General features: G+C 42.1%; 1 protein-coding gene across 4 annotated transcripts; it reads left to right on the top strand.

Annotated features, from left to right (window-relative positions):
* HNRNPA3 (heterogeneous nuclear ribonucleoprotein A3) lies at nt 1-27,544 on the top strand. 4 transcript variants are annotated; one of them, XR_012232567.1, is made up of 14 exons: nt 1-156; nt 1,715-1,741; nt 3,112-3,234; nt 3,832-3,978; nt 4,086-4,296; nt 4,509-4,598; nt 4,677-4,799; nt 4,883-4,954; nt 7,134-7,289; nt 8,476-8,604; nt 8,687-8,774; nt 17,337-17,394; nt 24,060-24,131; nt 27,400-27,544. XR_012232567.1 is itself a non-coding variant. In XM_073577428.1 (12 exons), the coding sequence occupies exons 1-11, from the start codon at nt 136-138 to the stop codon at nt 8,755-8,757; spliced, it is 1,170 nt and encodes a 389-aa protein (XP_073433529.1). In that variant the 5' UTR covers nt 1-135; the 3' UTR covers nt 8,758-8,774; nt 8,866-9,313. The 4 variants fall into 4 exon arrangements, 3 of the variants coding, with proteins under 3 accessions (XP_073433529.1, XP_073433531.1, XP_073433530.1); XM_073577428.1 differs by lacking the exons at nt 17,337-17,394; nt 24,060-24,131; nt 27,400-27,544 and adding an exon at nt 8,866-9,313; XM_073577430.1 differs by lacking the exons at nt 7,134-7,289; nt 17,337-17,394; nt 24,060-24,131; nt 27,400-27,544 and adding an exon at nt 8,866-9,313.
* The last annotated feature ends 341 nt before the right edge of the window (nt 27,545-27,885 follow it).

Consider the following 27,885-nt stretch of genomic DNA (forward strand, 5'->3'; position numbering starts at 1 on the left):
AGTGGGCGTGGCTAGAGCGGAAGCGAGGCTCGGGGGGCGGGTTTGGCGCCTTGAACGTCACGCAGCGAAGGTTCTTTCTCCCTCTTGTTCTTCTCCTTTCGGCTGCGCTGGTAGAGCTGCTGCACGTCTGGCACCATGCCCCGACCAGGAATGGACGTAAGTGGTCTGAATGGCCGTGTAAATGTGTCCGCTTTATTTTACTGTAGTTATGGCGCAAGCAGCGCGGCCTCAGCTGCGTCACATACGGCTGAAGGGTTGCTGAGGCCTGTCGGCAGCTACAGCGCGGGGATCGGGACCGTCTTGTGCCGCCATTTTACATGCGGAGTATCGTAGCTCCGCGGCTCGTTTAGCTCCTATTATTGAAGACTAGGGGCTTGCTGGGATTGATAGTTCGCTGAGCGGCAGAAACGCAAGACAGTGCGTCCGACCGAACTACAAGTCCCAGCTTGCCCCGCGACCCCCGCCTGTTCTAGCCTCCTGGGCAGTGTGAGGCGCTGGTGATGTCTCGCCGCTCTCCTCCCGTTTCCATGCTGCGGCCTGCAAATGGCGGCCATCATGAGGCGAGGAGAAGGTAAAATGGGAGCCGTGCCTACGTCAGGCGTCATGTGCCGAGACAAAGCCGGGAGGGGGGACAGGGAATTAAAGGAGAGGTTCCTATTTGGCCGAGCTGCACAAAATGGATGTATTCGGATGTTATAAATGCTGGGATGGCGGATTAACCCATTCCTGCTCCACACATTTTTTCCCTCTTGATATATGCACGTGAGACCATGTTCACTTCACCATACAAGTACCTGAAAAATGGGATTGTTAATAATGTGGGGTGAAACCGGATGGATTCAATTCTGCCATTTCTTTTTTGGAATTTTATTTTATTTATTTTTTTTACATCCTTTTTGCTGTAAAAATAATATAGCAAAATGATTTGCCAGTTTAGTATACATAGTTTTAAAAAAAAATCACTATTTTACAGGCTGTTCAACTTCTGTTGTGCATGGCTTTTTTTTTTTTTTTTTTAAAGCCCAGATGCAACGGCCAAAAAAAAGCTACAAATGTCTTGTATTGATCCGTAAACTGCGCTCTACGGCTATGTGCACACGTTGCGGAGCCGCAGCGTTTCGGCCTCTGCGGGTCCATTTTTCCACGGGTTCAAATCCGCAGCATGTCAATTCTTTGTGCAGAATCCGCAGCGGTTTCACACCTTCATTGTAGAGGTGTGAAACCGCAGGGCTTTTGACCTGTGGATTTTTACAAATCCGCAGCACTTAAAACTACGTGTGCACATAGCCTTACAGTATTTTTAAGACTGAATCACAGTGGCTTATGAAGCTTTAACGGTGGTGGCCATGAGAAGTAGCCTTGAGGAGCAGTAAGGGCAGCCTGCACGATTTGCATCCAAGTTTCGGATCGTGCTCGGCCATTCGTGTCCGGTGAAAATCGGACCGTACGTGGCTGACAGAGTACGGTCCAGGCTTTCACAAACTGTTGGAATAGAGAATTTATTTATTTTTTTCTCCCCATCTGAGAAAATCGAATCAGTGTGTTACTAGCATAGCCAATCTGATTTTCTGGGATTGAGAGAAACTGCTTTGTGCAGAGGGGAGCTGGCAGTCATTGATTTGTAGATACTTTGATTTGCTTTTATTTGGGGTGAATGTTAATTGGTCATGTCTCATAGTTTATAAACAATGTTTGTTTTTTTTTGTATTTTTAGGATCACTGGGGGTCATCAGATGATGCTGTAAGTATACAAATGCTTAAAGAGGGTGTATTTTATTTCATGCTTTGCTTATAGAGCACCATTAATTCCACAACACTTGGACATCATCAAAATGCTATTGACCTGCACCTAAAGCCCCACTGCCAGGAGAAACTAAACTTTATTCCTCCAGGCAGCTTTTGGGTTTCAGTCATGGGGTCAATACTGTAGATAGAGAACGGTGGCTTTAACTGCGCCTCTGGCACTGACACCCCGCCAGGGAAAATTAATACTATTAACCTGCAAATTAACCCCATTTCTGCAGGGATTTTTTCTTGTGAATATTGAACCAATCTATCAAGACTTGTGCTTTTTAAAAGCAAGGGTCACATGACTACATACTGTCATCAGAGACAATCTGGTAGACTATACTAATGACACTGAACAGGTTGTGATCCAGTTCTCTCGGCATGTGAGAATCTGAGCACACTGGAGGACAGGACTCCTGAATCCCTGGAAATCTGACTAAACTCTGTTGTTATCCGAGTGCAGTCTGATTTTCACAACCATTGACTTGAATGGGCAAGTCTTGTCTGATTTAGGCTATGTTCACACGTTTTTATGTGAATTTTCAGCTGCATTTTTACAATGCCTGCAAAGACTGAGATTTCAGAAATCTCATGCACACAGCTTGGTTTTTTTTAGTCCTCAGTATTTTGTGCAAAATCTTGTTTTTTTTGCAAAATGCAGTATGTCACTTACAACATTTTTTCATCCATTGAAAGCAATAGGTGGCGCAAAAGACACTGAAAAAACTTACCATTTTTTTGGTGCTATTACTTGAAGTAGAATCAGATTTTTTTATTCGTGCACAAAACTTTATCAGCATGCCCAAGAGACAAATGTACCCTGACAAAAGCGTAGGAAAAAGCAACAAAAACTAAGCAAAATCTGGTTTGGTTGTGGGTTTTTTTTTTTTGTTTTTTTTTGTCATTCCCTCATGCTGAATTGGTATGTGAAAAGCCGATCAGCAATTGTCCCATCACATAATTAGTCCGAGTGTTGCCTGATAAAAAAAAAAATCTATTAGCACTATTCCAATCAATAAAGGTGTGAGTGAGAGCCCTAAGGATGATGAAACTTTCTCATTAGGGCTGACTGGATCATGCACCCATTGCACCCATACCCCATTCCCTCTTACCATGCTATGTCAATCCCTCCAGTCTGGACAAGGAAGGATTTGCACTACTAATTTGGCTTTCCTAAATTCACTATAAACTTGCCTGCAGAAATAATTGTGCTGACATCTCTGGTTATTACATGTGTCGAGTTGTTCCATAGTGAACCATTTTATGGGCACCTGTATCATGGGGTGATCTGATTATTTTTTACATTTTTTTTTTCACAAACAGGGACATGACCCAAAAGAACCTGAACAATTGAGAAAACTCTTTATTGGAGGCTTGAGTTTTGAGACCACCGATGACAGCCTCAGGGAGCACTTCGAACAGTGGGGGAAGCTCACAGACTGTGTGGTAAGTTGTATTACTATTTCTAAAATAAGGGATTTGTACTACAAGCAAGCAAAGATCACGTTTACTCACATAAATGAGTCAATCAAGAACACGTGTCGCTGGATAATTACAGCCATAGTCCTTGGGCTATGTTCACATGTTGCATTAAAAATGCAACGTAAAGCTGCATTTTACAGTACCAGCAAAAGCTGAGATTTCAGAAGTCTCATGCTTATTTTTTTTTTTTTTTTTTTTCCCTGACTAAATTAGAAAGCTGCAGAATGTCCCTTTTTACCAGCTTCTATACTGCTAAGAGCAGGTTTTGCCTGTGGGGGGAAAAAAGCAGCAAGAATGTATCATATGAACATAGTGCTATACTGATCATCAGTCTATTAGGTGTCAGTCTATTGAGTCTCAAATTCAACCAAAGTTTCCTGTAGTTGCCATGCTTTGTTTGGCTAAGGCTTTAGGAAATTGTATGTAATTAAGTTAACAATCACTGTATATATCTAAACCAGATATATACTTTAAAGTGTTTCTTACCTTTTAATGTTTTTGATGGGAATTGTATACCACCTTTATTGAATTCTGAAGCAGCTAAATTATATTAATATTTAGGTTATGAGAGACCCACAGACAAAGCGTTCCAGAGGCTTTGGTTTCGTCACATACTCATGCGTGGATGAAGTCGATGCTGCAATGTCTGCCAGACCACACAAGGTTGATGGCCGTGTTGTTGAACCCAAAAGAGCAGTCTCCAGAGAGGTATGGGTTATTTTTTCCCCTTTTTTTTTTTTTTTTTTTTTTTTTTTTAACGTAAACCTTTTCCTGTTTTGCAACAACTTCACTCTCCCCACCAATTCTCCTTCTAGGACTCTGTTAGACCTGGAGCACATCTCACAGTGAAGAAAATATTTGTGGGCGGAATAAAAGAAGATACTGAAGAATACCATTTACGAGACTATTTTGAGACCTATGGCAAGATTGAATCAATTGAAGTTATGGAAGATCGCCAGAATGGAAAGAAACGTGGTTTTGCTTTTGTCACATTTGATGACCACGACACAGTTGATAAAATTGTCGGTAAGTGGATTAGATGTATTTTTCACTCGTAGTTTATTAGCTTCCAAATATTTTCAATGTGCCTTTGCTTTTGGCAAAACTTTTTTAAAGGATCTGAGGATGACTTTAGTGCTTTCTTCTGGAGCCCTGTATACAGTGGCAATTATCTGCCAACTTCATAGGGAACTGTTTTTTAACAGTAGGTAAGGTACTAATACTTTTTGTGTTTTTAGTCCAGAAATACCACACTATCAATGACCACAACTGTGAAGTGAAAAAAGCTCTTTCAAAGCAGGAGATGCTATCAGCCAGTTCCCAGAGAGGTTTGTAATATATTTACTTGTTTTATGGAAAGGACTTTGTGGGAAAAGTAGTTAAACACCATTTTATTTTCATATTAGGCCGTGGTGGTGGAGGAAGCAATTTCATGGGCAGAGGTGGAAATTATGGAAGCGGTGGAGGGAACTTTGGAAGAGGAGGAGGAGGTGGTGGTGGTGGCGGCGGCGGTGGCTTTGGAAACAGAGGTAAGTTGGACCTTCTGATTAATTTTTATAAAAATGATCAGATCTGACTCTTCTATGGATTTTTTACTATTTTATCCTTGCAGGTGGCTACAGTGGTGGCAGAGGTGGTTATGGTGGTGGTGGAGGAGATGGATACAATGGATTTGGTGGTGATGGTATGTTTGACCTTACACTGCACACAGTGAAATATGTAGTTTGGAGGCCTAGGTCTCAGTCTTCTAAACACAGATCACTCATAGAAGTTTCTGCCCCCTTCGCTAGGCCAGGTTTCTTATAGTTCCTTCAGTATTACAGAGCTGCATGTTTTATTTCAACACATTCTGGTGAAACTCTAGGAAATTTGTGTGGGATGATGCTGTCTGGTCTTATGCAGAATGGTAAATGGTGCCTTGTCATCAGGTCAGGATTTGACATATATCACCATTTTATGATCTCGCTGGATACTGAATAAACTGGGAGAATCATTTACCTGTCTTCACAAATTGACTCCTAGAGAATAACATGCACAGTGAATCAATTCACAAATGCATCCCAATGGTAAGAGTCAGACTTGATTCAGAGTATCGGCCTTTTAATAAGATGTAGCCTGCTCTCAACTACATAATACATCTGGGAATCTGCTTGTTTCTATGCTCACACTATGGAATCTCCAGATATTGTATTTACTTAACGTTCTGTTTTCTTTCCACAACCTTCTGAAAAGGGTCTGTTCTGTATTCTGCCCTGTAGTCTTGGTTGGTTTTTTTTTTTTGTTTTTTTTTAAGCAAACCTGTTACTAGGTTTGGCCGATATGAGATACGGCCACCACCTTTCAGAGCTGATATACAGCATTCTATAATGCTGTGTATCTGGCCCAAATCGACCTGTAAGAATAAATATAACTTTTAGGCTAAGTGCACACGTACCGGAACTCTCGCGGAAATTACCGAGAGAATTCCGGAATTCCAGTCCGCGGGAAAATCTCATTTTAAATTCCCGCGATTTTCCCGCGGAAAAACTAGCATTTTGCAAGCGTATTTAGCTTGCAAAATGCTAGCGTTCTCCAAGCGATCTGTAGCATCGCTTGGAGAACTGATTGACAGGTTGGTCACACTTGTCAAACATAGTGTTTGACAAGTGTGACCAACTTTTTACTACTGAGGCCGCCTATGCGGCATCAATAGTAAAAGAATGTAAAAAAAAAAAATAGTGTTGTTCTCACCCTCCGGCGTCCCGAGCATCCGTTCCCAGTAATCCTTTGCGAAAATGCCCGCGATGACGTCAGTTCTCGCGGGATCGTGACGTCTCGCGGTAATTCGCGATGACGTCGCGCAAATGACCGCGAGACTTCGCGATCCCGCGAGAACGGACTCCATCGTGGGCATTTTCGCAAAGGACTACTGGGAACGAGAGCGTGAAGAGAAGCAGGAAGACTGCGCGGGACGTCTGAGGGTGAGAATAACAATATTATTTTTAAATTCTATTTTTTGCAGGGATATGGTACCCAAAGCCCGGAGGACAGTCTCCTCTCCGGACCGTGGGTACCATCCGCAAATGTTCTGCTTACTTTCCGCATGGTGGGCACAGCCACATGCGGAAATTAAGCGGAACAATGCATTCCTATGGGTGCGGGATCGCCGCGATTCCGCAAATTAATGAGCATGCTGCGGTTTTTACCGCGAAGCGATTCCGCCGCGGTAAAAAACGCAGCATTAGTACAGCATTGCGGAATCCCATAGGAATGCATGGGATGCTTATTCGCGTTTTCGCGGCAAAATCGTGCGGTTAAAACCGCCGCGGAAACGCGAAAAACGCCACGTGTGAACTCAGCCTTATACTCACCTGCAGGTTGGTCCTGTCCAAGAGGTGTTGATCTTGTTCTGGCAACTCAAATCATCTGATAAAGCTGTCCTCCTTGGTTTGTGTGGGTGTCACGGAATGTGTCATACACACGAATCAAGAAGTATGTCATTTTTCTTGTGATGACACTCCTTGGTCACATTACACATTTATGGCCATATAGTGTACCCTTTCCTTGTTTTCCGTTCCTTACTATACCCCTTCATGTAAAGCTGTATATATTCTACTGTAAAACATTTGTTTATAAAATTACCGTAATTGTTTTATTAAAACCATGCATGTGTAACTTGACAATAAAATTCATGTAAAGATTTAGGCAGAAAAACAGCTTAGTTTGGGTGGCTAAATGTCTGTACACATGCCTTGTAATTGGCGCATCTTATGCCAAGTAACTAAAGATTGGTGCGCACAATGCCAGCCATGATGCCACTTAAGCCGTTCCAGATTGTACTGTTGAATAACCAGACTGTCATGTCTCCTGCTTTGGTAAACCAGGTGGTAGCAATTACGGTGGTGGTGGCCCTGGTTATGGCAACAGAAATTATGGTGGAAGCCCAGGTTATGGAAACCAAGGTGGTGGATATGGTGGGGGCAGTGGTGGTGGATATGATAACTACAATGAAGGCGGAAACTTTGGTGGTGGTGGAGGCGGTAAGTAGTATTATATATATATATATATATATATATATATATATATCTAAACATTTTTGTATTGCTTTAAGCCCCCGTCACAAGTTTTGTGCTGAGTCACAAGTTTTGTGACACACCAGCGAGATCGCTGTGTGTGACACTTATCAGCGACCGGTCCCCCTGCCAGGTATCGCTGATCGTTCTTGAAAGCTCTGGACTTTTTTTGGGTCGTTGGTCTCCTGCTGGCCAGCATGCATCGCTGTGGGAGAGCAGTGAGCAGGAGCTGGTAACCAAGGTAAACAGTGGGTTTCTAAGTGCCGCACGGCGCTTAGAAACCAACTGTTTACCTTGGTTACCAGCTCCCTGCAGCAGCATGCTGTTAACTAAGGTACACAGCGACTCATCCGCTCGTCGCTGGTGAAGCTGCCTGTTTGGCAGCTCACCAGCGATCATGTAGCAACACACCAGTGATCCTGACAAGTTCATATTGTCGGTATCGCTGGTGAGTCACTATCTGTGACTGGGCCCTTAAATGAAAACAAAACACGAAGTGTGTATTTCCACAACTTTTTGTATTCTTTGTACAAATGTGCTAGTTGCTGCTTTAGGCTGAGTGCAGACGGAGTTTTGAGCCCTGCGGATTTTTCCGTGCAGAATGGAAGAAAACCGCAGGTCAAATGACCTGCATTTTTCCTGCGGATTTCTTCCATTTTTCATGCGGTTTTCCATTGCGGTCTTCCCCCTGCGGATTTGGTAACAGGGGAGATAGAAAACCGCACAAAAGAAGTAACATGCTGCGGATTTTGTGCCGCAGGAAAACCGCGCTGAAAAATCCGCAGCGTCTGCACAGCGTTTTTTTTTTTTTCATTCATTTTAAAGGTACTGTACATCACAATGCGGATATGCAACGTTTCTGCGCGGTAAAATCCGCTGCGGAAACGCTGCAAATCTGCATCGTGTGCACATGGCCTTAAAGGGGTATCCAGGATTTTTTTTTTTTTTTTTTTTTCTCCTTTGTTAATGCTTAGATAAACAGATAATTGCAGCCTACCTGCTTGTTGGTGCTTGGATACATTTTTAACTTTTTTTTTTTTTTTTTTTTTTTAACTTTCCGGATGTTTTTTTAACACCTCTACAAGAGCTTATAAAAGAAACTTGTAATGCAGTTTACATTAAAGTGTTAATGTCTTAACACACTCTATTCTAGGCAACTACAATGACTTTGGCAACTATGGAGGCCAACAACAGTCAAGCTATGGTCCCATGAAGGGGGGAGGAGGAGGTGGTGGCAGCTTCAGTGGAAGAAGCTCTGGAAGTAGCAGTGGCCCCTATGGCGGTGAGTAGTCGGAACCTCTTTCCTTGCTGTTTGTAGGGTTTTGGTTTGTTGCACATAAGTAAACTTTTTTTTATTTCTATAGGTGGCTATGGATCAGGTGGTGGTGGAGGAGGAGGAAGTGGCGGTGGAGGCTACGGAAACCGGAGGTTTTGAGTCTACAACAGGAAAAGGTAACTTAAAATGGTTGTGTTGTCTTTGCTGAATCTCAGTGGCTGAAGAAGCACTTGAATAATAATCTTCTTGTCCTATATCATTCAACAGGCTACAGTTCTTAGCAAGAGAGCGAGGAGTTGTCAGGAAAGCTGCAGGTTACTTTGAGACAGTCGTCCATGTGCATTAGAGGAACTATAAAACCTACTACAGGAGCAGCCGATGATCCGTAGTCAGAAAAGTTACTGCAGCTTATACAGGAGGCATTTTCTTGTTCAGGACTGTAATAGCCTCAGTTTGTAAGCAGTGCAGCTGATGATTAATGCAATGTAGTGTTGATTAGATGTACATTCCTGAGGTCTTTTTATCTGTTGTAGTTTGTCTCTCATTACCCCATTACATCAGGTATGCTGCCCTGTAAATTGTGCTAGTTATTATAGCAGGAATAAAGATTTGAGAAGATTTTAACCTTAAAAAAAAAAATTATGTAGTTCAGTGTTTCCTCGCCTAACAGAGCAAAAAGTATTGCTCAACCTAAATAAACATGCTTTTTTTTTTATTCACGAGTTAATGTCAGATTATTAAATCAGAGCTGTGTACCTGAAAATTTTCAATGGTGCAAGCCTAACTAAAATCCATCATCCACAGGCAGTGGTATTTGAAGTGTTAAAATGGTTAGTGGTTTTTGTTTTCAGTACATTGCAAAGTTTACTTTTCTTAAGATTGGCTGATGAAATAAATGGCAAACCTTTTCTTTGTTTTTAACATAACAAATACCACTTGTCCTATTGGCACTGACTTGTAGCCTCATATTTTTTTTTTTTTTTTTTTCTTTTATAGATGACTACTGCTGGTAACCATGCATAAAGTAATTTTGACAGTGTACCTTATGTGACACTACAGTAGACTTGCTAACAAACCTATAATGTGAACTGGGCTCAGTATTGGCCTTTTTTTGCAAACTTTTGTTCGTTAAACTTTTTTTTTTTCTTTAAACTTTACTTTCTAAAGCTATATAAAACATAGTGCTGGACAGGTACTTTATTTGTATAAATAAGCTCAATTGTATGTCAATTTTCATACCAGCTCAAAACTTCTCCCATGTATGTTTTCTAATAAAAACCAGCTTGTATCTGTAAGCTTGCCTCAATTATTTAGCATAGCATTCTTCCATGGCAGGCCAGCTCTTGCTGCCAAATGGTTGTTTTTAAGGGTATGTGCCACCACAAATAATGGCTATTGAGGACTGTGACTGTAATAGTAACTGGTTTTTGATTTTGTTTTTGTTCCCATATCACAATAGTGAACACTAATTCAATGAGTGTACCAGATTTAGCCCCCTGGAGAAAAAGAATTCCTTAAGCTACAACTGGAATGAAGATCTGCCGCTAGACTTTTGTGCTTAAAAAAAAAAAAAAATCATTAACTTCAACCTGATAAAGCTGGTATGCTTGCTTTAAAAGTCAATATGGTGCTATAATGTTTCCACCGCCCAACCCCCAGTCTAATAAGCTGGAATGCTTTTTAGCATATTTTGATTTTCAAATCAGTTGTACCAGCCTCATCAGGTCTTGATCTTTTTAACAGTGAATGGTAGTTTATATTGTGACGTTTGACTGATCGTTAGGATAAATTGTGCTAATTTCAAGGGTTTGATTGTATCCTGGTCAAGGTTTAGGTTATATTCTATAACTACAGGTTTTAAACTTTGAGACTAAATCTAGATGGCAAACTTTTAAAACATGGCACAACATTTTAGCACTATTAGGGCCTTAGTATGCATTGTTGCTATTTGTATGGAGTGCCAGCTTAGGTTGGTTTCACACTAGCAGTTGTGTGCGCAGCATAGGGCTGCGTACTTAAGATCTGCTTGCATACCTATATTTAACGTTGTGCACACAGGGACACGCGTATGCGTCGTTTTCACATGCCCGCCGAACGTTCAGCGTACACGTCAAAACGACACATGGGGATGCATCTGCATACAATGCATGTACCTGCTTACACGATGTTAAATATAGGTACGCAAGATGCATGCAGATCTTAAAGTACGCAGCCCTACGCTGCGCACACAACCGCTAGTGTGAAACCAGCCTTACTGCTGGCTTGTTTGCTCTTATTTTTGGTGGTACTGCATTTAAGACTCCAAAGTGGAAGCATTAAATCAGCATATTGTGGAAAGCTTATAGATGAGTTTTCAAAGGAGCCAACATCAACCTGGTTAGATGGCAGAAAGTGATTTGAAATACAACACTCTTGTTTAGTTTCCCAGTCACTAGGCTCAGGTTTGACTACACCTGGCATGTCTAGGGTTTATTTTATCTTGAAGTTTGCTGTTTAATGGATTTAGAGGAACTCTGTCAGCACAGAATGACCAAACTAAGTCCTTCTGTTTAGTGCCTCATGGTGGGGTCAATCTAAATACACCTCTCCCACCTGCTTTATTTTCCCCTCAGTCTATACCCCCCCCCCCCCCCCTATATGCCACGGTGCACAGCACACCTGTACTTGGTTTGAACAGTCATTCTGTGCTGACAATTGCTTTAAATATGCAAAATGGTAATGGCCAAATTGAAGTTCAAGGACTGTGTCCTGTTCACACAAAATGATGCCCTACCGAAAATTCTTTTGTCCTGTGCAAAAGATCATTTTCTTAAGTGATTGGCAAGCTGTTTACAGCACAACATATTCATGAAACGAGTTTGAACGCCTGTTTATGATTACTGTATATACTTGAGTATAAGCCGAGGCACCACACTGTCACGAATTACTGGTAAACTTATTGACTCGAGTATAAGCCGGGTATGCGTGGATCCCATTAAAAAGGTAAACATCCTACACTCCTTCCTGCGTGGCATCTAGTTCCTGCAGCTGGGCGATCATGTGGCCCCCGCTCATTAAGTTAACGAATATTCACTACAACACTTATGGGAGTGGTGTGCATATTCGTTACCTTAATGAGCAGGGCCATGTGATCACTTGGCCAGAAATGCTGATGGTTCTGGAACAAAATGCAGCAAGGGCGCTCAGGAAGGGGAATAGGATGTGTGCGACTGTGCTGGAAGTTGGCAGCTGTAACTGTGCACGCTATAAAAGAAATGAATATTCTTTTCTCTTTAGCAGTGGCACAGGCTTTAGCCACAGCAGCCAGCTCCTGCCTCTGTGACCCACCGCTCCCCCTCCCCGCCAGCTTTCTGGGACAATTGACTTGTGTATAAGCTGGGGAGGGGGTGTCTTCAGCACAAAAAGTGTTGAAAAACTCTGCTTTTAAACGAGTATATACAGTGTCTTTCTGTATAACTGCTTCACTAAATTCTCTTGCAGGTCACACTGCAAAAAACAAAACGGCGAGAAAAAGAACCTAGCCTTCCATTCTCCTAGATTATGGATAGTGAAGTGGTGTGTAGTTTTTCAAAGATGTCTAGTTAGAAATGACTTATTTTAAATACCCTATTGGTGCATTTTGTCTAAAGCAGAGAAGGCAAATGTTCCCTTCAAGTACTATGATTGCCAGAGTATAAACTCCCATATAAACAAGCTCTTCCGAGGAACTGAACATGGTCTTTAGTGCTATCTATTGGTTTTTAGCTATCCTTAATCCGTATTGACACTTGGAATCCATTCCAGAAAACTACATTTATTAAAGGAAATCTGTCACCCATATTTGGTGATAATCATGTAAAGATATCACCCAATTGTGTGTCCCATAAGGATTCTATTAGGATTTTTTTTTTTTTATTCCCCCTGACCCCCGCACCTTTGAGGCATAAATACTTTTTTTTTTTTTTATCTTGTTGGGGATGTATGCAAATCGCCGCAGTCCGGTTATGATGGGCGTGGCTTAGTCGCCTCTCTCCCCCCCCCCCCGGTTTGCAGCTTGTAATCTTCATCTGTGAATATCACAGATAACGTTGGAGGACACCTTGTGATTGCCTACATTTTGAGTAACTTGAACCATGAAGTAGAAACGTTTTGCACGTTCCCATTGAAATATTTTTCAGGGCTTGCTGCTAATCTGGTAAACTGATAACATGGTGTTTTCAGTGTTAGATCACACTGGCACGTGATCTAGAAACACTGAAAATTTTTAGTTGTAGCACTTACTGCCATTCTCTTCCTATTAGGGACACCCTTTTTACTTAACTGAAATGTAAAGTGCTGCGGAATATGTCGGCGCTATAGAAATTTTATTATTTTTACTTAAAAGGAATGCATAGACAGAATAGTTTACTGTTAAACCAGGTTTTTTATGCATTTTTTTCTTCATTCTTGATTCTCACAGGCTTTAAAAACCTTTAGACTAGATTATTCCTACTTTGTACAGAAGACTTCAGCAGTCTGCCTGATTTGCAGTGACTGTTAACATCGCTATACAGTAGATAATGCAGGATCCACCATTTCCAATAAGTGATTTCACAGCTTCCCCTTCATGATTATATTGCCCGCCCATAAAATCACTCCTTATTTCTGGTCGGAGGCTATAGCCAGCCATACACATTAGATGGCTGTCGAATCACTCCTTTCCCAAAAGCCATCTTGGCTGAATATCCAAACCTGCTCTCCTATGTTCTAAAAGTCACAAACATAATGACTGACAGCTTGTCTTCATCTATTTTAAATCTTGATTTAATATTGACAGCTGTCTATCGTTGGGGTCAGCTGATAGTCTGAGTATGGGGGCCATAAGTCTTGTTTGGTTAAAACTTGAGCGAATTTTTTCGGATTTGGTCTCTGAATCTGAATTGTCATATTGGTACCCTGTTTGTGGCAAATGTATGTTTGATCGGTTCCGAACATATTCGGTAAATTCTACTCCCATGGACTCTAATGATCGGCTGTGTTCAACAAATACTGCAAAAGCAATATTCAATGCCGATCGTATTTGGAACCGAAGCCGAACAAATTCGCTCAACTCTAGTTAAGACTGAAGTATGTTCAGTGTTGTGCTTGGAGAAAATTGCAAAGTTCCTATTTTTGTCACTGGAAAGGCCAAACTAATTAAACCAGAAGTGTCACAGTTGGCGATATAGAAAAATCTGGTAAGATTTGCTAGATGCTTTTGAATTACAACATAAGCAGTTTGTTAATCTTGGATGACTGTTTTACAGTTCTATGAGAGCCTACATTAATGACAAAAAAGAGCAAATCACGAGGGTAAGGAAGTGTTACTGCATTGTCCTATACAATTAATGCCTATTGTAATCTACAATAAGGCATTAATCTACAATAAGACATGACTTGTACAACTTTCATTAAACTGTATGGCCCAAGCCAGAGGGGAAAAGTTTAAAAGAAAAATCGGGCATCCCTCCCAATCCCACATACTGAACGATGGTACGAACCTTTTTCATCCAATCTAATAAGTTTTCCCATATTGACTGACTGCCGAGACCCCAAGCAACCTCAAAGAAGGACTCTTAAAAGCTGTGATTGGAACAAAGGTGAAACATTAATTCATTAAAGGAATTGTCTAGGTAAAACAAGTTATGACTTGGGGCCCCATCACACATAGCAACTCACCTCCGATCCCAACAACGATGTGAACTTGTCAGGATCGCTGGTGTCGCTACATAATCGCTGGTGAGCTGCCAAACGGGCAGCTTCACCAGCGATCAGGACAGCGACACGCTGGTAACAAGCGACATGTCGCTTAGTTATCAGCGTGCTGGTAGCTGTGGTAACTAAGGTACATATCGGGTTTCTAAGCGCTGCACGGCGCTCAGAAACCCGATGTTTACCTGATCACTAGCCTGCCACACGCAGCGATGCGTGCTGGCCAGTGGAGACCAGCGATGATAAAAAAAAAAAAAGTCCTGGCCATTTCAGGACAATCAGCGATACCCGGCAGGGGGGTGGTCGCTGGCAAGTGTCAAACAGCGATCTCGCTGGTGAGATCACTGTTGCGTCATAAAACTTGTGACTCAGCAGCGATCTCGCTGGTGAGATCACTGTGTGTGATGGGGGCTTTTTAACCACTAGATTGGTGATCAGTAAGGATCTGACTGCCGGGACTCCATACTCCATTTATTCCTTATGGGCGTGGTGGAAAAAGTTGAGCTCTGCTCAGCATCTCTATAGGAAACTAAAGGAGCACAGATTGAGCTCCATTTTAAGTCCACTTATTTTGCTGATCTGAGTGGGTCCTAGCAGTCAGACCCCACCTAACAAGTTACCACCAGACAATTTTACACACACATATATAGATTGCTGATAGGGGATATGGGTATGTTTATGGATATGGTGAAACATTCACTTAGTGCAAACCCTTTTAGTGTGCACTATTTTCTGATGTTTATAGTGGATTTTAACTTTTGTACCATCAGGGTTTTTTTCTTAAGTAAGGCTGATGTCAGAATGGAATATCTGTGTAGCTAGGCATCAGTTTCAATGGTTGTATTTTTGCACCCATCTGTTGTGACATGTCTAAAAGATCTTTATCACAAAAAACTTATAGAATTGTATAAAAGGCTTTATAGGATCACATTCGTAGCATGTCCTTGTATTGCTCATCCATTTTAGATCGATGTGCGCTCCAAGGTCTGCACCCCCTGCTTATCGTCTGTTTTGAAGGGGGCCACACATTCCTCCAAGCACTGGGGACTAGTTAGTGCTTAATTTGTGCCATTATCTGCATCTTGGCTACTTGCAAGCAGCTGTTCATGGTACTGTGTACCCCCCCCCCCTGTGTGTAGGGTAAGCATTGACCAGGCCACATAGTTTGCACAAGTGGTGACCTCAACAAACAGTTGGCTTAAAGGGGGTTTTACACATAGCGATATCGCTAAAACGTCACTGGTTTTGTGACGTTATAGCGATATTGCTAGCGATATCGCTATGTGTGATACTTACCTCCGACCGGCTCCCCCGCTGTCCATCGCTGATCGCGCGGCTCCATTTGTCGTCGGGCGCTTCCTGCTGGGCTTCCTGCTGTGTGAGACGAGCGACGCGTGGAGGCGGGTGGGAGGACGCCAGGATCGCTGTGTGGGAAAGGTAAGTATCGTGCGCTGCTTCGCTGCTGCATCGCTGTGAGATCTTTCTGTATGAAAGCTCACTAGCGATCATTTAGCGATGCACCAGCGATCCTGACCGCGTCATATCGCTGGTCGGATCGCAGGTGCATCGCTAAATGTAAAAGGGCCTTAAGGCCCCGTCACTCACAGCGATATCACCAGCGAGATCGCTGATTTTGTGACGCCACAGCGATCTCGCCAGCGTTATTGCTGTGTGACATGGATCAGCGACCGCCCCCCCTGCCGGGTATCGCTGATCGCGCTCCATCGTCCTGGGCCGTTTTTTGATTGTTGGTCTCCCGCTGGCCAGCGAGCATCGCTGCGTGTGGCAGCGAGAGATCAGCGATGCTGGTTTCCAATGTAAACAGCAGGTATCCAAGAGCCGCGCAGCTTAGTTACCCGCTGTTTACATTGGAAACCAGCTTGCTCGCTGGTCCTGATCACTGGAGAGGCTGTCTATGTCCCAGTGATCCCATCCATGTCGGATCGTTGGTGGGACAGCGTTGTGTAACGGGGCCTTTTGTAGCGGAGTAGTGTCCCCCACCAAGCGGCTATTGATGGCGTTATCTATAAGATTTAATTGTCATAAAGGAAAGCCCCTTTCATAACAAATGTGAGTGTTTAATTTTTCACAGGACATGTATGTGGTTTATAGTGTTTGGACTGCATCAAATGGTACACTAATGCTAGTTCAATATATAGAGATCCTTGACTTACAAAAGTGCAGGGTTCTATACATTTGTAATTAAAAAAAAAAAAAATATATAACAAACTTGTTCTATTGCTAAACATAAATAGAACTTTAAACATGATTTAAGTTACAGGGCATCATTTGAAGGCTTTTACTACAAACCTCATAAAACAAATTGCACTTTAGTAAATCTAGGTCAACAGTCCAGAATTTGGGGCCAAATGGACACTTGACAAAGGTTTTCCTATGCTTTAATTTTGATATCTGTGCCAGTTACTTGGTTCCATTTGAGTTACTTGCCTCTTAACAGTTGGCCACTAATTTTCTATATCATGAGGATAATCAGAATTTAAGCCGTGGAAAACCCTTCTTTATACAACGGTGTTTTAACTAGCTTACGCCTTAACAAGGCCGCAATATTAATTAGATCACTGTTTGCAGTTAAGCATTATATTCTGTACTAGAAAATGTTAAGCTGTCCTGCCTTATAGACCAGTGGATTACTTGAGACCTTTCTAGCACAGCACCTCTATCGCCATTACGGTATGGACTCAGTCAGCATTATTAAAGGAGTTACAGCAGAAACAAGAGCTGCAAGTTTCCAAGAAGTGAATGCAGGATTTACTGTGCTGATAGTGAGGAGCTTCCCCCAAGACTAGTTACAGCTGAAATAACGAAGACAGTCTAGGAAGAGTTCAACATCATTTGGAGCCTACTAGAATGATAGCTACAGTACGACAGGTGTGACAAAAAGCCAATAGGTCTAGCAGTGAGACCTGAAAGCAAGGGCCATAAGAATAGGTAAGGTGTGCTTTCATTCTCTACCCTATAGACCGCAGCTTGAGTTATTGGATTGTAATCACTTTAAATTTGCTTTGCAGGAGGTATGGAGTAACAGAAAAGAAATGGTTTCTCTGGACTCAACCCCATCATAAATGAGTAAGTATTTAGTCTTGTAAACCTGTGTGTATATAAAATATATATATATATATTTATCTTACCTTTTGTGCAACAGCAAACATGTAAAGCATCTGAATATGGTGGGCCAAACTTTTAGTCTGAAGTAGCACTTGGTTTCCTACTTTCTGGGGGAGTGGTGTGCTCCTGATGACTGTGTTGTGTATGAGCGATATGGCTACACTGACTAGAACTGTGTTCTCTAAGGCTGAGTGCAGACGGAGTTTTGAGCCCTGCGGATTTTTCCGTGCAGAATGGAAGAAAACCGCAGGTCAAATGACCTGCATTTTTCCTGCGGATTTCTTCCATTTTTCACGCGGTTTTTGTGCGGTTTTCCATTGCGGTTTTCCCCCTGCGGATTTGGAGACGGGAGATAGAAAACCGCACAAAAGAAGTAACATGCTGCGGATTTTGTACCGCAGGAAAACCGCGCGGAAAAATCCGCAGCGTCTGCACAGCGTTTTTTTTGTTTTTTTTTTTCCATTCATTTTAAAGGTACTGTACATCACAATGCGGATATGCAACGTTTCTGCGCGGTAAAATCCGCTGCGGAAACGCTGCATATCTGCATCGTGTGCACACAGCCTGATGCTGACAGCAGAGACATGTTATCCTCTGTAGCATCGGGGCACTGAAGCTTGCTGCATCCATGTATCCTGTCAGCTTCAGTTTACAGCAAAGAGTTGATGAGAGCCAGGCTCCTTGCCTATGAGACCAGCCACACTGATGGACAGCAGAGATGACCAGTAACCTAGGCAATGAGTAGTAACTTATAAAATTAAAAACCTCTCCACTCTGAGTTTTAAGAAGGGTGAAATTTCAAAATCTCTTGTTTCTACAAGCGCACTACAATTTTTGCAGTACAGTCATGGCCAAAAGTTTTGAGAATGACACAAATATTATATTTTCACATGATCTGCTGCCCTCTGGTTTTTGTGTTTGTCAGATGTTTTTATCACATACAGAAATATAATTGCAATCATATGAGTAACAAAAGGTTATATTGACAGTTAGAATGAGTTAATGCAGCAAGTCAATATTTGCAGTGTTGACCCTTCAGGACCTCAGCAATTCTCCCTGGCATGCTCTCAATCAACTTCTGGATCAAATCCTGACTGATAGCAGTCCATTCTTTCAAAATCAATGCTTTTATTTTGTCTGAATTTGAAGGTTTTTGTTTGTCCACCCGTCTCTTGATGATTGACCACAAGTTCTCAATGGGATTAAGATCTGGGGAGTTTCCAGGCCATGGTCCCAAAATCTGTTTTGTTCCCTGAGCCATTTAGTTATCACCTTTGCTTTATGGCAAGGTGCTCCATGTTGAAAAAGGCATTGTTGATCGCCAAACTGCTCTTGGATGGTTGGGAGAAGTTGCTCATGGAGGACATTCTGGTACCATTCTTTATTCATGGCTGTGTTTTTAGGCAAGACTGAGAGCCCATTCCCTTGGCTGAGAAGCCACCCCACACATGAATGGTTTCAGGATGCTTGACAGTTGGCATGAGACAAGACTGGTGGTAGCGCTCACCTGGTCTTCTCCGAATAAGCCATTTTCCAGATGTCCCAAACAATCGAAAAAGGGATTCATCAGAGAAAATGACTTTACCCCAGTCCTTAGCAGTCCACTCCCTGTACCTCTTGCAGAATATCAGTCTGTCCATGATGGTTTTCCTGGAGAGAAGTGGCTTCTTTGCTGCCCTCCTTGAGACCAGGCCTTGCTCCAAGAGTCTCCGCCTCACAGTGCGTGCAGATGCACTCACACCTGCCTGCTGCCATTCCTGAGCAAGCTCTGCACTGCTGGTAGCCCGATCCGCAGCTGAAACACTTTTAAGACGGTCCTGGCGCTTGCTGGTCTGTCTTGGGCGCCCTGGAGCCTTTTTGGCAACAAGGGAACCTCTCCTTGAAGTTCTTGATGATGCGATAGATTGTTGACTGAGGTGCAATCTTTCTAGCTGCGATACTCTTCCCTGTTAGGCCATTTTTGTGCAGTGCAATGATGACTGCACGTGTTTCTTTAGAGATAACCATGGTTAACAGAAGAGAAACAATGATGCCAAGCACCAGCCTCCTTTTAAAGTGTCCAGTGGTGTCATTCTTACTTAATCATGACACATTGATCTCCAGCCCTGTCCTCATCAACACCCACACCTGTGTTAATGGAGCAATCACTGAAACGATGTTAGCTGGTCCTTTTAAGGCAGGGCTGCAATGATGAAATGTGTTTTGGGGGGATAAAGTTCATTTTCTAGGCAAATATTGACTTTGCAAGTAATTGCTGTTAAGCTGATCACTCTTTATAACATTCTGGAGTATATGCAAATTGCCATTAGAAAAAATGAAGCAGTAGACTTTGTAAAAATTAATATTTGTGTCATTCTCTAAACTTTTGGCCATGACTGTAGTATGTTCAAGGTCAGATCCCCTGCTTTGAGGGCTCCAGCAGTGATCCTGCATCAAAGCCAGGACATGTCAGCTGTTTGGAACAGCTGACATGTGCCTGCAATAGGCACAGGTGGAATCACAATCCACCTGCGCCTATTAACTAGTTAAATGCCGCTGCCAAATGCTGACAGCAGCATTTAACGAGCGCCGCCGGATATACGCACATCGCCAACCCCTGTCACGTGATCGGGGGTCAGCGATGCATTGGCATAACAACCATTGGTTTCCTGGAGACTTCTATGGTGGTTGATGCTGGATTGCTATGAGCGCCACCCGGTGGTTGGTGCTCATAGCGATGCTGTAATTCTGCTACATATAGGTCATCTGCTCATCACCTATATGTAGCAGAGCTGATCAGGCTATGGCAGCTTCTAGCCTCCCATAGAGGCTATTGAAGCATGCCAAATTTAAATGAAAAAACTTAAAAAAAAAAAAAAAAAGTTTAAATCACCCCCCCCCCCCTTTCTCCCCATTCAAAATTAAATAAAAAAAAATCACATACACATTTGGTATCGCTGCGTTCAGAATCTCCCAATCTATTGAAAAAAAGGATTAGCCTGATTGCTAAACGGCGTAGCGAACCAAAAATCAAAACCCAAGAATTACGTTTTTTCTTTGGTCACCGCGACATTGCATTAAAATGAAATAACAGGCGATCAAAAGATCATATCTGCACATGGTATCCTTAAATGTCAGCTTGGCGTGCAAAAAATAAGCCCTCACCCAACCCGAGATCATGGGGGGGGAAATGGAGACACTACGGGTATACTTTTGGAATTATTTTTACCATTTACCGTAGATAAAGAACCTAGACATTTTTGGTGTCTATGAACTTGTAATGACCTGGAGAATCATAATGGCATGCCATCATACATCCACTACTTAAAAAACCATCCCTTGACCAAAACTGTGCTGCTAACTATAGACCTGTCTCTAATCTTCCCTTCATCTCTAAACTCCTGGAACGCCTGGTCCACTCCTGTCTTATCCGCTATCTCTTTAATAACTCTCTTCTTGACCCTCTCCAATCCGGTTTCCGCTCTTTACACTCTACTGATACTGCCCTCACTAAAGTCTCTAATGATCTACTAACAGCTAAATCAAATGGTCATTACTCCATGCTAATTCTCTTGGATCTCTCTGCAGCATTTGACACTGTGGATCATCAGCTCCTCCTCACTATGCTCCGTTCCATTGGCCTCAAGGACACCATTCTCTCCTGGTTCTCCTCCTATCTCTCTGACCGCTCCTTTACTGTATCTTTTGCTGGTTCCTCCTCCTCTCACCCTTCCTCTTACTGTTGGGGTTCCTCAAGGATCGGTTCTAGGCCCCCTCCTCTTCTCCTTGTACACTGCCCCTATTGGTCAAACAATCAGATTTGGTTTCCAGTACCATCTCTATGCTGATGACACCCAATTATATGCTTCTTCTCCTGACATCATGCCAGCCTTTCTAGAAAACACCGGCGATTTGTCTAAACGCTGTGTGTATCATCATGTCCTCACTATATCTGAAACTGAACCTGTCAAAGACTGAACTCCTTGTGTTTCCTCCCTCTACTAATGTACCTATACCCGAAACTGCCTTTTTTGTGTGGTTCCACTATTACTCCCCAGCAACATGCCTGCTGTCTTGGGGTCATACTTGACTCTGAGCTTTCTTTTGCCCCCCACATTCGATCACTGGCTCGCTCTTGTCATCTGCACCTCAAAAACATTTCTAGAATTCGACCTTTTCTTTTGACTCTGCAAAAACTTAGTTTCTCTTATTCATTCTCGTCTTGACTACTGTAACTCTTCTAATCGGTCTCCCTCTTACCAAACTCTCCCCTCTCCAATCTGTCTTGAATGCTGCAGCCAGGATCATATTCCTCACCAATCGTTACACTGATGCCTCTACCTTGTGCCAGTCATTACACTGGCTACCCTTCCACTCCAGTATTCAGTATAAACTTATTACCCTCACCCACAAAGCCCTCCATGGCTCAGCACCACCCTACATCTCCCTTGTTTCAGTATACCACCCTACCCGCACCCTCCGTTCTGCTGATGACCTGAGGTTAGCATCCTCAATAATCAGAACCTCCCACTCCTGTCTCCAAGACTTTACACGTGCTGCGGCAATTCTTTGGAATGCACTTACCAGGTCAATACGATTAGTCCCCAATCCCCACAATTTTAAGCGTGCCCTGAAAACGCATTTATTCAGACTGGCCTATCGCCTCAACACATTAACCTAATCTATCCCTGTGTGGCACAGCCAAAAGTTTTACCATAACCAGGTTCCCCGCATCATGTTCCCACATGCTTTATGCATCCATTAGCCCTCTGTGTCTGTACTGTTACACACTTAACATTATGGCTGGTCCAAAAAACAATCAGGGCAATTGTTACCACCCACCTTTCGTGTCTCCCTTTTTTCCTCATAGATTGTTAGCTTGCGAGCAGGGCCCTCATTCCTCTTGGTATCTGTTATGATCTATGTGATTATTGTTATGCTGTAATGTCTATTGTCTGTACAAATCCCCTCTGAAATGTAAAGTGCTGCGGAATATGTCGGCGCTATAGAAATTTTACTTATTATTTATTTAGTGAACCTAGCAAAAAGGCCCAAAAAAATGAGAGTGCACTTTTTGCAATTTCACCACACTTGGAATCTTTTTCCCTGTTTTCAAGTACACGACATGCTAAAACCAACAATGTCTTTCAAAAGTACAACTCCTCTCTCAAACAATAAGCCCTCCCATGGTTATATTGATGGAAAAATATAAAAGTTAAGACTCTGAGAAGAAGGGGATCGAAAAACGCAAAGCTGAAAAAAACTCCGTCATTAAGGGGTTAATAGACACTAACCCCAGGGCAATTTTTTTTTTTTTTTTTTTTGCTGCTTCACTTTTTCCATTTAATATGGCTGTGAGGGCTTTTTTTTCTTTTGCTGGACTAGTTGTGTTTTGAACTAGGTTTTTACCATAGTGTATTGAAAAGCGGAAAAAATTCAAGGTTTGGTGAATCTGCAAAAAAGTGCAATTCCACATTTATTTTTTACCATGTTCACTAAATACTAAAACTGACCTGTCATTATGAGTCTCTAGGTCATTGAGTTTGCAGATGCCAAACATGTCTAGGTTCTTTAAGTGGTGAAAGAAATCCAAAGTTTGTTTTTAAAAAAAAAAAAAAAAATTTTCTGGCACTGAATGAGTGCTTATTTTTTTGCATGCCTAGATTCTCTACCCCAAAATATTATAAATAAAAGCAAGGTTTTTATCACCTGTTTGCAATTTTGCAGCTACCAAAAAAATTTAAAAAAAATTTTGTGGTTACTCCTTTTAGCAATTAGGTTAATTTTTATATTCAGGCGTTTACAACCTCGGCTATACCAAATGTGTATTTTTGCAGGTTTTACTATGAATGGGGCAAAAGGGGGTGACTTGAACTTCTAATTAATGTGTATATATATATTATTTTTTTTTTTTTTTTTTTTTTTTTTTTTTTTTTTGAGACTTAAAACTTCTACTACATAGCTGGGCTTCAGCTCTGTGTAGCAGAAATGCTCGTCTGTGGTGAACTCCAGCCATGGCGGTGCTGATAACAGGTCAGCAATGACAGCCACGTGGGTCTCCTGCAGATCCCCAGTTATGCCAACCCATTGGTGCCCTGCAATCATGTGATGGGCGCTGATGCGTGTGCTTAGTGACGCGCTTCCAGTGCGAGCATGTTAAATACCGATGTTGGAGATTGACAGCAGTATTTAACATGTTAACAGCCATGGGTGGATTGCGATTCCTCCCGTGACTGTTAACGGCACATGACAGTTAATCAAATGAGCTGTCATGTGCTGGAAAAGATGCATGCTCGGTGCCGGAGTCTGCATCAAACGGAGACACGACATACTACATAAACGTATGCCGTGAAGGGATTAAAGTAAACCACCAGACAAAGCTAGTACAATGCCTATGGGGTCAAGGTCTGACTTGTGAAGTTCCAGGTAGCCAACGTGACAAGTTTGCTGCTGTTGCTGTTTTTGACGTAGTTGTCTGGTTTCTGACATATTAAGATGACCACTTTATAGGTGGAAATGAATTGTGTAGAATAACTGCAGTGTGCTCGAATAGTGATCTTTGTGTTATAAGCCGGTGATGTGGTTACGTTCAGCCCATCCTAGTACCAATTTGCTCAGCTTTACAGTAAGTATTTTCCTATTTCTAGAATTTTAAGGATTCGTTACTCCTGGAATGGATCTCTAGTGGACGTTCTGGATCTCTACAGCCAAAGACTATGGTGAGTGTAAGTCTAAAACTGGCTATACACATAAGATTACGTGGCTGTCGGCCGATTGATGCTTGGGTCGATCATTTCGCTAACAGGCACTTCAACTGGCACTTGCGTATGTACACATGCATGCTCAGTTGACCAAGCACTCCTGTGCTCTCTGAGAGAACCGCCAGTTGACATCTGCAGCAGCTTATATCCGAAGAACATTTGTGATCAGCAGTATGAAATCGGACATGTGTGAATGGGGACATCAGTCAGCGCCCCCATACACAATACTGTCAGCCAAACCTGTCTAACGGATGGTTCATCTGACATTAGTCTATGTATTGTGGCCTTTAGAATAGGCTAATCCCTAGTTTCACATAGTCTTACAACTACTTTTTTTTTTTTTTTTCCCCCCCGCATGCTCATTTTAAAAAGCAATGGTTTTTGGGTCGGCTTTCTAGTCAATCCTAGAATTTAACTGTAGTTATTGATGTCTGAAGGTCTTCTGGTACTATGTTAAGGCCACTGTACTCCTAAACTAACGCTTCAAAAACCAGAAGTGTGCATTACTGTGCTCATATGCAGTGGTTAGGCTGTGGCTTTTTACCACAGCAGCCGTTTGCCACAATTGCAGATGAAATGGCAGTTTCCTTGCAAGATTAAGTGAATGCATGGAATTGGTAAAAATGCAATGGGTGCACAGGGCTGCTGCAGTTAAAGTAGCATTACCATCACCATTCTTATCCTCTTTAATATATTGCAGTCATTGTATTATATAGCACTGTGTACTTACAATTGCTCATGTTTCCACTATTACTCCCCGGCAACATGCCCGCTGTCTTGGGGTCATACTTGACTGCGAGCTTTCCTTTGCCCCCCACATTCGATCACTGTCTCGCTCTTGTCATCTGCACCTCAAAATCATTTCTAGAATTCGACCTTTTCTTTTGACGCTGCAAAAACTCTTACTGTTTCTCTTATTCATTCTCGTCTTGACTGTTGTAACTCTCTTCTAATCGGTCTCCCTCTTACCAAACTCTCCCCTCTCCAATCTGTCTTGAATGCTGCAGCCAGGATCATATTCCTCTCCAATCGTTACACCGATGCCTCTACCTTGTGCAAGTCATTACACTGGCTAACCATCCACTCCAGAATCCAGTACAAACTTATTACCCTCACCCACAAAGCTCTCCATGGCTCAGCACCACCCTACATCTCCTCCCTCGTCTCAGTCTACCACCCTACCCACGCCCTCCGTTCTGCTGATGACCTGAGGTTAGCATCCTCAATCAAAACCTCCCACTTCCATCTTCAAGACTATACATGTGCTGTGCCAATTCTTTGGAATGCACTTCCCAGGTCAATATTAGTCCCTAATCCCCACAATTTTAAGTGTGCCCTGAAAACGCATTTATTCAGACTGGCCTACCACCTCAACACATTAACCTAATCTATCCCTGGGTGGCACAGTCAAAAGTTTTACCATAACCAGGTTCCCCGCATCATGTTCCCACATGCTTTATGCATCCATTAGCCCTCTGTGTCTGTACTGTTACACACTTAACATTATGGCTGGTCCAAACAATCAGGGCAACTGTTACCACCCACCTTTCGTGTCTCCTTTTTTTTTCCTCATAGATTGTAAGCTTGCGAGCAGGGCCCTCATTCCTCTTGGTATTTGTTATAATCTGTGATTATTGTTATGCTGTAATGTCTATTGTCTGTACAAATCCCCTCTGAAATGTAAAGTGCTGCTGAATATGTCGGCGCTATAGAAATAAAATTTATTAATTTTTCCTTTCTACCCAGATCATTTTTGTTTTCTGTTGGGTCTCTATGACCTCACGTGATTAAAACAGACTAGCTGAATACTAACTTCTATGTTGAAACAGGAGGTAAATTTTCCTGTACAAGTCATAAGTCCCTGGCAGAGGGGAGGGGGAAGCAGCTGGGTAAATAGGTGAAAAGGGTGATGACTAGTGCAGGGAAAAGTGACTTCCTGTTTCTATATAGAACAGAGAAAAGCAAGGAATTGTGTGTAGAAAGGCAAAATTAGCAATTGCAAGTACGCAGTGCTGCGTAATAAAATTGCAACATATTAAGAGGCTAAAAGTTTTGAATAAAGTGCTTGTTTAAAGAACCTGTCAATTGCACCAAAAAGTGGAGTTAAATATCTTGTTACCTGAGCTCTCCCAAATCTGACTTTTGGAACGCAGTATGTGAAATCTCTGCTTACAGTCCAACTGTGCTTTTATATTGCGCTTCCAAAAGCAACAAGTGTGAACATCTCTGCAATGGCACTACGCAGCGTAGAAACGAAAAAATTGGCAGAATCAAGGGAGGAGCGTAAGGATTTTTACAGGGTAGAGTACTAATTTTCTTTTATAGAAGGCCTTGCTAGAAAAGTGTGTACACTGCTTTAAGGCAGGGTCATTAGCCAAAATGCTGCTCATGTAGATTATTAAAGTGCACTGCTGAAAAGACAAGGGGAACATAGAACAAGTCATAAGAAAACAAAGACTTTATAATTCAGCCAAATATTGGATCAAGTCTAAAGATGCTGCCTTTATTTTTACTTGGGATCCTCTCCTGGTATGGAATTGGGGGACTCAAACTTCACTTTGTGAACAAGGAGTTGCCGAATATAAATACAGCTGTTTATTTAGAGCTCTTGTCAGATCTAATGTTGATAAAATTATATATCCAACCTAACATTGTCAAAAATGAGATGCACTGTGCAGCAAAAGATGAAATTACTCTTTTTAACTTTCTTTTTAAGCCAGTTATTTTTATTTGGGTTTCAAAAGATTTTAAACAAACAGTGGATATCAATATACATGTAACAATTCACATATCTTGTAGTAATACAATCAAAGCCATCCCCCCCTCCCCCAATACTCCTTATGCTGAGTATAATTGAGAGTCTTAGCAATCATATCACCACCATCCAGGCGGACCATATTTTTTTCGAAAGTTCTTTCACCATGCCTTCGCCTGTAAATGCTTTCCTCTAAATGCATTACCGTACATGTCTGAGCAATAAATTCCCTCCTAGTGGGGGGTTCCGAATCCTTCCATTTTCGTGCTATTAGTTTGCGTGCCACATACTTGTAATGTTCTGAGACAGGTATCCCATCCACCTCCCCCAAAACACAGCACTGGATTCCTGTCGAGCGTACATGCATAAGCTCTCTCAAGTTTGTTGATAACGACCAGCCAGTATGCCCCCAGCTGTGGACACGACCATAACATATGTATTTAACTTTCTAATTTATTATCTTATCTATAGGTTAAAGACTGGATTTTACATATGAGTGACGAAACATCTCTGTACTTGGAAGCTGGTTATGTATTTATCCCTTTTCTCCAACAGTTAAATGAGAAATAAGTAGTTTTTTTTTTTTAAATAAAGTGTTTTTTGTTATGTTTCTTTATTAATTTGTCTAGTGAATTGATAAATGCATGTGCCTTTCATTGTCTTTCTTCAGCCCCACACTTTGAATGTGTGCAGTCCCTCTGGATGATAATACACCAAACCTACATGTAACAGTGGCACATTTTTGCAAACCTATTAGTCACAAATCCTACCTAGCCTTATTGTGGGCTAGATTGCCTGAATGAAAACATTGAAGGAATGTTTATTTAGTTGTAATGATCACACAAATTGGTTAGGTTGGGAGAACTGCAGGTGTGACATGGATGCAGAAATCTCTATTATGCTTTGGTGACATTGGCTTTTAAAAGGAAATTGATTCAGGCATCATGAATCAGAACA

Source organism: Dendrobates tinctorius, unplaced genomic scaffold (assembly GCF_039654945.1).
Source record: "Dendrobates tinctorius isolate UK_male_01 unplaced genomic scaffold, ASM3965494v1 ptg000056l, whole genome shotgun sequence".
In the NCBI taxonomy this organism is placed as follows: Eukaryota; Metazoa; Chordata; class Amphibia; order Anura; family Dendrobatidae; genus Dendrobates; species Dendrobates tinctorius.

What these genes read in the sequence shown, in the direction of transcription:
- HNRNPA3 (XM_073577428.1), top strand. Translation starts at nt 136, where the DNA reads ATGCCCCGACCAGGAATGGAC. An exon ending in GGAAGCTCACAGACTGTGTG is followed by an intron (nt 3,235 to 3,831) that starts GTAAGTTGTATT and finishes ATTAATATTTAG; the next exon opens with GTTATGAGAGACCCACAGAC. An exon ending in TAGCAGTGGCCCCTATGGCG is followed by an intron (nt 8,605 to 8,686) that starts GTGAGTAGTCGG and finishes TTATTTCTATAG; the next exon opens with GTGGCTATGGATCAGGTGGT.